The sequence below is a fragment of the Rhagoletis zephyria genome, unplaced genomic scaffold, assembly GCF_001687245.7.
Source record: "Rhagoletis zephyria isolate East Lansing unplaced genomic scaffold, Rhagoletis_zephyria_1.1 Rzeph_scaffold_00333, whole genome shotgun sequence".
Lineage (NCBI taxonomy): Eukaryota > Metazoa > Arthropoda > Insecta > Diptera > Tephritidae > Rhagoletis > Rhagoletis zephyria.
The window spans coordinates 108,096-117,540 of record NW_016157417.1 but is presented as its reverse complement, the minus strand read 5'-3'; the positions used below and the strand labels follow the sequence as shown (position 1 = coordinate 117,540).

At 33.2% G+C, this 9,445-nt stretch overlaps 1 protein-coding gene across 9 annotated transcripts in view; it reads left to right on the top strand.

Moving 5' to 3' along the window:
• Nucleotides 1-9,445, top strand: part of lola (longitudinals lacking) — a 188,523-nt gene that overhangs the window by 93,843 nt on the left and 85,235 nt on the right. For 2 of the 9 annotated variants that reach the window (XM_017610705.1, XM_017610704.1), the window contains exon 6: nucleotides 6,416-6,724. The exons of the other annotated variants lie outside the window; for them this stretch is intronic. In XM_017610705.1, the coding sequence (XP_017466194.1) occupies nucleotides 6,416-6,724 (309 nt within the window). The remainder of the gene's footprint in view (nucleotides 1-6,415; nucleotides 6,725-9,445) is intronic. 9 annotated transcript variants of the gene reach the window in all.

Genomic DNA, 9,445 nt, shown 5'->3' with positions numbered 1-9,445 from the left:
AAATCAATGTGCACAAACAAAAACAATTGTACAACAACAATATATTATATGAAACAAAATACTCGGCACATGCAATTAAGAATATCAAGTTGAATTAATCAAATTTACGGGAAATTTTGATGTTTTACTTATCTTTAAATTGTGCACCAGAAGTTTATTAACACTTTTTTTAATTTTTTACTTTAATAAGCGTAAACAGCTTTATCAAACACAAAATTTAAACAGATCACAGAAAAACACAGCTTCACAGCTTTGACGTTTGCGTTATTTGTTTTCGAACTGTGAATGTAAAGCTGAGACCGAACTGTTGTTGTTGTTGTTGTTGTTGTGGTTATTTTGTAGCATAGTGATAAACGAGATTTGTCAACTACATAATTAAAACTATGTTCACATATCAATATTATCTTAATCAAAGCTCGTTTTTTAATCACCCCGTTTACACAGGCAAATCTCAGATTATTAGCCGTCAAATTTGTTGTGCTTGTTATTCTCACATCTCAAGGAAAAGTTATGTTTCTTCTCTGTGCCACCGTGATCACGTTTTTCTGCTATAATAAGCAATATAAATATATTTTAACTTAACATTTTATTAAAAATACCTTTACAAACCTCTTTTACTTGCTAGCGTACATTTTTGTTTACTTTTACATTTGGCATTTCTCCTCTCTTTCGCAAAAACAATCGATAAAACTAGGATGGACACCGAAAAGTTATCGGTTAAATCTGAGATTATTTTATAATTACAGATTAACAAGGGACGAATTTTATATGGCTAATCTCTTGTTATAATTACAGATTAGGGTGTTAAGCTCGAAAATTAGGATAATCTACTTATATGTGAACCTAGTATAAGGAATAATCTTGTTGGAGCAGTTGAAACTACATACATACATACATACATACATATGTAGATATACAAAAATAATAATGAACAAAATATACTCCAAAGAATGCAACCAAATACATACTTAGGTATACAAATATTTAATGCATATACATATACATATATATACACACAGAAATATATGCTGCAATATGTATACATACATATTTATACATGCATACATATACATATGTATTTATATGTATGTATATCGACGCTCATATACATTTATATAAATACATAAAGTACAAGTAAGCTAGGAAACAAACAACAAACAAACAATATGCATACAAACATTCATACATATATCTTCAGTATATATGTATGTACAGAAGAAAAAACTCGTCAATATGAAGTTTTTGTTTGCCATCGTAAGGCATAAAAAAATAGGACATATGCATACATACATACATAAATAAATAAACAGAGAAAACTTGTTATACATACATAATGTTATTTGTGAGCTTAAAAGAAGCAAACATTTTTGCCATATTAGACCATATTATGAAACAAAAAAAAATCAATGAATATAATGTAGTTAGTTACTAAGAAAACCCGTTGAAACGAAAGTGTTTTTGTAGAAAATTAACAACAAAAAAAAAAAAAACGAACAGAAATATTGTATAACATCTACAAAGATTTAAAAAATGAAAACATAGATGTATGTATGTACATAAGTATATAGATAATGATAAATACATACATACATATGTATACACAATACAAGAGATAGGTATATATTTATTATAACAATAGTTGACCGTTTGTTAAGCGGACTTTAAAATAGAACTTTAACTGTTATTTCGTTTAAGAAAAACGTGGCGAAGCCAAATATAACCGCAAAGAGCAACATGATATTTATATTTACATACATACATACACTAAAACGTTTATGATGATGTTGATGATGATGATGATGATGATGATGATGATGATGATGATGTTTGTTAGTACCTAAAAATATTAATACCGTAATAAAACTGCGATTATATTTAATTACCAATCAAAAACCATATTCGTAGTTTTCTCCAAATTCTCTATGTATATGTATGTATGTACATACTTACCACATAGGTATGTACCTACATATGTATGTATGCGTATACATCCAAAGCAATCAAGAGGCAACATACAGGCTACAAAGCACATAAGTTACAATTCGTCGTTTAAAGTACAAAAACGCGTATCAAGATAATGCAAAATCGCATATGTGAGGTTGCATAAATTATTTTCTAGAGAGTTAAAACACTCGATATTTCAAAATGGTTCTCTTTTTTATAAAGCAGTCGCATCGCATTTCTGGCTAGTATATTTTTGAGGACAAATGGATAAGAATTGAGCCAAGAGCTTGTGTGAGCAAATCCAATTTTTGGCAGCAAATGTCAGTTATGCGGTTTTGTACTTTAAACGACGAATTCCATATTGAAATGCGATGGCTAATTTTTGGAAAATTGTATCAATTACTCGTTAGATTTGTTAAAAGTTGTAAACAGGTGTTTTTTTTTTTTGGTGGACTTTGTTTTGTTTTAAGACAGAATCGACAACATTACGTTTGAAACTAACCCATTGCAATAGTTGAAAATTAAGTATAAAAAAATACATACATATACATACATAAGCCGAAAACTATGAATATTGAAGCGTTTATATATATATATATATAGCATAATTTGTTTAATGAATGATGATGCCGTTAATAATGAATAAAACATTTAAAATTGGTAAGAAACGTAATGAACCAAAACTCAAAACTCAAATGTGTTTTATTTCGAACCGAATGGCAAACTTACTTACTTACTTAAATACATACCTACTTACATATGCATCTACATATTTAATCACTAATCCATATGCCCATATATGTCTCATTTTCAAATAATAATGTACATGTATTTCTTCTTTAATCTTCGCAGATCGGGTGTTGCAAAGCGAAGAGCCTGTGCCTGTGCAAGTGAATGAGCTCAACGAGACCGATGCTTTCCCGACCGATGCCGTCCACCACCAACTTGACTCCATTGTCGGTTCACACACTATAGCAGCGCCGCCACTAAGGAGCGAATATATATTTTGCGAGCAAACCGCCGCCGCCGAAATTAATATTGTTGATTTCATTGAAATGCCAACAGCACAATATGAGTCGAGCGACGATGTCGTCTCTGGCGAAATTGAAAAACTAGACTTTATGGACGCATCGAATACTGTGGAGTATCTCGAGGAAGAGAGTGTTGTTGAAAGTGTTGGTGGTGATTTATGTGATCGGGACAGTGAACAATATATAAATATTCCATCCCCGGCATTTGGCCAGTTGAACCAAACTTGTTTTCGTTTAGATCTCAAGCATCCATCTCCTCCAGTGGTAGCCCCAACGTCTAGTGCCACTTGCCATAGAGCTGAGCCAGCTGAACGGCGTGAAATTGTCACCTATCAGCGTTTTGGGCGTCAAAGTTGCAATTTTTTGCTTCAAAACAAATTTAAATGTCACCTATGCGGCTTTGGATGCGGCTTAAAAGAAACTCTTCTCAAGCACTTCAGACGGGATCATCCCACATGAAAACAATTCGATAGACGAAAAAATATATATATACATACATACATACACACACACATGCATAAATAAAATTGCCCAATGTATAAACGAAACATTTTTTATTTTAATGTTGTACAATATACAAACCACCCACCTGTGATTAATAAAGTCAGGTCATTTATTGGAGTGGAGGTGATCTACACCATTGCCATTCCAATAATTGCTACCGTAAACGAACAGTAGACGGTACTACCTGCGACTGTTATTTTTTCTACTATTTTGCCAAATTCAGTTTGCCAACTTCAAGTCCAAGTCCAATACTCAATGGCAATCCCCTTCACGTTTTGTTCATTTAACGCATCTATCGCCGAATAGATATGGTAAGAATCTATTAAGCAGATTTTTTTTGTTAACATACATATTCTCAAAGTGTCACATGGAGATGACGGTTTTTAGCGTTCACTTTTTAAAGTTCCACTCACCTGCAGTTCCATTCACCGTGCGCGCACCAAAGAGGGGGTTTCACATTTCCCTCTAAAATATTTGCAATGCATATAGTTTATAGCTCGATTACGTAGTCAAAACATCAAATATTTTTAAAGTTTATTTCAAAATCAAACATCGACAATAATTCTTCTTAATATTGTTGCCATCCATCAGCTTCTCGGAAGGTGTTTTTTCTATTGATCAGCAGACATTTTAGGGACTCGTTTCAATATCAGTCCTTTGTTTTTACCGCCTTCCGGTCAAAGTTTCTTTCGAGTTATTTAAAGTCTGCGATATCTGGAGGTCCGTCCCTAGACCATGACTAATTTAGCATATGCTTGATGGTATTTTTTACTCGTTTGAACTAAACTTAGCTATTAAGGCGAAGCAAACGGTTTGGCGAAGCGAATTGAAAGGCATAGAAGGCATTAAAAAAATAGTGGTTTCACCTAATCACATATATTTTACGAAACAATTGAATAGTCGTAATACGAGATACGGAAAATGAAAGCTAATAAAATTCTCCATAATCCTTATATACATCACTTTTCGCTAGCCCTGATAGTTTGTGAGAAATTAATTAATCATTTCTGACACCTCTTGCTTTCAATGCAAACACTCTAGCTACTCGGGTGTACGTGGCGTATGAGTAACACTCTTTTCTGCTCATATTTCATACAAAAAATCCTTGCGCATTTTCATTCGACCAAACATTACTTTCTTATTTATCCATCGAAAGGAACAGGCTTTAACATAAGTGCAAAACATTTACACAGAAACTCTTATTTTTTTTTCATAAAAAAAAAAAAAAAATCTGGAAGATTAATTAATTTTTCAGAGACTATCAGGGCTATCGAAAAGTGATGTATATAAGGTTTATGGAGAATTTTGTTTGCTTGCATTTGCAGTAACTCGCATTACGATTGGTTCGTAAGATATATGTACGTGATTAAGTGGACCCACACTTTTTTTCTTTAAGCTGAATAACGGTAAATTGCAAATAGCTCGAAAAAGTATGCATAAAGAACCAAATTAACTCGATTATTGGAGTCAGCGAGCCTTTCTACATACAAAAATTGGATAGTGGCGCCTGGAGAACAAAAACAAAAACAAAATTAAAATTTGTGACCCAGTGTAATTAAAAATGTTATGCTGTAAAGTTTTAGTGCTAAAAAATATTTCATTTATTATAACTAATTTTCTTTTCTTTGATTTTTTTTTGGTTAAGACAAACTCGTTTTTTAAGCGTTTTTAGCCTAATTTGCCATACTTACCTATTCATATCTCATTTCCTATTTTCAGAAAATTATTGGGCAATTTCTATAAAGTCAGTCACATCATTGAACAATATTGGCTGGAAAGAAATACTGAAGAAACGGCTCAGCCACTCTGACACATTTGCTGATACAAATGCGACCACAGAAAAAGCTGCAGATAGTGAGCTGCAGAGTATTGATGAAGAAGAGGAAGATTTGAATCATGACGATGCAACGTCACTTAAGTTTTCAAGACTTTCCGATCTGCATATATGTCCACGGTGCGATAAGATGTATGCCTATAAGAAGAACTTGTCGCGTCATTTGAGATTTGAATGCGGCAAGAAGCCATCGGAACGATGTCCGCATTGTGCCTACGTAACTCGGTACAGGCACAGCCTGAATACGCACATGAAATCACAACATGCCCAGATGATGGGCCAAACACCGAGGCAAATTGAAAAAAACCAGTATATCCAGTGATGATTGAGCATACTTAACTCAATGGACGTGAAATAATTATAAATATGTACATAGCATAGCATAGCATATGCGCATTTTTCAACATTTATAACTACATACATATACATAAATATGTATGTGTGTATATATATGTACACTATCCTGAAATATCTTCTATTTCTATTCCGTACATACAAATGCAATCACGTAACGTAATAACGACAGTCTTAACCGGAAATCTTGAACCGTCCGTCCCTATCATCTTAAGAAACGGTGGCTGAGCACTCTTTCCCACCGTCAGCTAATGCAAATGGAATTGTTATTATTGTTAGGGAGAGAATATGTCGTGATATTAATGCGTTTGCAAATAAATACCTAATTAGAAAAAATGTGAAAATGTGTCATTTAATACCATTGGCCTGACAAACACCAAATCCAAATTGTATGGCTTTATGAATTTGATTTTACATTTTATAATTATAGGCCTTCATACATACTTACATATACAACATGTAAATAAATATGTGTGTACATATGTACATGTCCATACATATTTACGTGCATATTTAACTCCTTTTGAGCCCACATATGTATGTACATATGTATCCCTAAATCTATGAACATACATACATACATATGTGAATATTAATACATTTAACTCATTTACAACTTAATTTACGTTGATTGGGAACGATTTGCTTGTTTTCGATTTTATTCTTCTAATGCCTTAGCTACTTATAAGTTTTCATAAAAGATTTTATTGAAGTAAAGTATTGACTTTTGTGCATTGAATTGATATAGTTAAACATGACAAATCGGAACAAACGGATATTACCCCAGAGGAGTTTGAACTCGATGATTGTCTGCTGGAGAGTAACGATATCGTCATAACACAGAATAAGGATGGATTCGTATTGCATGTAAAAAAGTTAGGTAATATTACTACTACTGCGAAGATTGCGCCAACAGATGAAGATCAAACACTCGCTAGAAACGTTACGGATCCCAGTACCCAAGCCCACATAGCTGATGTGCAAAATATTGCTGATGTCAAACCTACTCTGACTACACTGACTACAAGCCAAATAAAGCTACCATCATCCGAATGTGGTGAGTTTCTTGAAATATTGCTCTTATTCTTGAAATATTAGTAAACAAAACTAATAAGGTATCATACATATGTACATATTATCGAAGGTTTAATAACATGGTGAAAGTGCAGTGACAGTGAACTTTTTAAGTGACCTAGTAGAGGTCGTTGATTTGGTCTCGAGTAATACACACACAAATACGTTTGAAAATATCCTAACGCCCTCAAAATCTCAACTTATTCATAAAAAACCAATTTGGCACTGCCATAATATATGTATGAATTTAAGTAGCATTTAAACTTAAAATTGCTGAAAAATTAAAGGAGTTAAAGGTGTGGTCGGGTCAAATTGGTTTTTTTTTTATGAATCCGTCGAGAATTTGAGGATGCTAGGAAATATTGAAACACATTTTTGTGAACTACTAGACCAGACTTACGACCTCTACTAGGTCACTTAAAAAGTTCGTGCAATTTTTTGTGATTTTGTAACACTGTGCACAATACAGAATTACACCGCCCGAACAAAGTATTGGCACAGCAAATTTTTCATAATATATGCAACAATTTTTATTCTAATATTTTTTTGCCAATTTCGTATAAAAATATGGTTTATTCAATAACAAAAAACACAAAAATATAATTCCTAAGATTTGTATGATACTCGCGAAAATTCAGCAAATTTTCATCAAAATTTTCAACTTTTTAATCAAATTTTTGAGAATTTTTTTGAGTATGCAGTTTTGCAGCCCATTAAGTTCTAGTAAAAAATGCATGTTAGGAGTTAGTCAAAAATCGTGTTGATTTTTGAGAATTTTTTTTGTTGAAGGTGTTTTGCATTTTTTCCATATAAAGTATTTTCGAAACAAATTTCTTGTATGGAAGAGACTGCGTGGAAAAAAAATACCAAAAATCAACAATAATTCCTAGCTACTTAAATATTGCACATTATTATAATAAAACTGATTGGGCTACAAATCTGCATACTCAAAAAAATTCTAAAAAATTTTCTTAAAAAGTTTAAAATTTTCATGAAAATTTGCTGAATTCTCGCGAGTTTTGCACAAAGTTTAGGAATTATATTTTTATGTTTTTTTGTAGTAGAATGAAACACATTTTTATACGAAATAATATTTTATGCAAAAATATTACAATGAAAATTGTTGCATATATTATGAAAAATTTGCTGTGCCAATACCTTGTTCGGGCAGTGTATTTAATAATTTCAATTTTGTGGAAAAACGCAATAAAAGTTACAAATACAAAAAGACTCATGGAAAGATGCTTTCTGCTGTTTGATGTCACTTCGATGGCTTCGGTTAACTTTAAGAATATTTTTACATAGCACCTGCCAAGCCGGCGCTCTTCGCTATACCCTACAAATTTGAGGATGAAGATGCTAGTTAAATGTATGATAAAGAAATATCTAACTTCATTTAATTAGCAATGAACCAACGATTTTTTCCTTGGCACATCTGGAGTGTGACTCTGCACGGTCAAACTGGCTGGTCATTTTCAAAAGTCTTTAATAATTCAAAATTTTAACTTTTTTTAATTTTTAAAAGTTTGAAACTTGCTTATGCTTTTTGTTAGGGAATAATCTATATTTTAATTGAAAAATAATGGAATCTAAATAGAAGCAAAATAAATCAGAAAAAAAAAAAACGAAGAGCATTGTCCCTACTCTCAACTTCATGAGAGTGTACGTTATGCCTTCGTTGCGTATAAATACAATATTCTCTTGGATGACCGGCTCATTCTCTGCCTATTCATGACAAATTAAGAGAATGTGAACATTGCGGACAATCTCTTCTGACGCAATGTGGCTTAAGCAATTTATAAATAAAATCATCTCAAAAATTAGACTTTAAGTTTTAAATAGTAAATGTATATTTGTAGTAAAGATGTATGCATACGTCGTCCCATTACAAAAGTGTTCCTGAGTGACATTGTGACATGCTCGTACTTTAAGGCTGAGTTTATGACAGCGAATTTGCGCCGCGCGATGCCACAAAATTCGCCACCGGCGATCAATAACACAAATTCATAAGGCGGTGTTAATAGCTGTACTATTAACACCTCGATATGAAAGTAGAAGCATTTAACAAGTTTGTGTCGTTGTACCCCACAAAGAATACAGGAACTGAGGCAGTGGTGGAGAGACTTAAAAAACAGGCTTTATTTGGTAACCCTATATGCATCATTACTGATCGGGGCGCTGCATTCATCTCGGATTTATTTAGGGAATATATTTTCAGGGTGAAAATATTCAGCATTTGCTTATAACGTCAGGAGTGCCGCGGGGAAATGGGCAAGTGGAGAGAATGCACAAAGATTTTAACCGAACTTGAGACATGCGTGTGGCAAATATGCCAGAGCTACGGGAGGATGCCGCTGTAGATGAGGTAAATGAAGATCGTGAAATAATACGAAATCGAGCCAAAGACAATATTTCTCAAATACAGCAGAAGAATCGTAGGTAGTATAATTTACGTCATAGGGGGGAAACAGGTTACGAACTTAACGATTTAGTGGCAATCAAAAGAACGCAATTCGGGAGCGGGTTAAAATTGAAACCGAATTTTCTACGCGGCCATACAGGGTTGTGAAAAAGCTCAATAATGGTCGATATGAGGAGGAAAAAGTGGGAGACCATGAGGGGCCGGGAAAGACTTGCAACAGTTGCGGAGTACATGAAAAAGTGGACCAACTCATTCGGGGGCGAATGAGAGACTGACAAATAA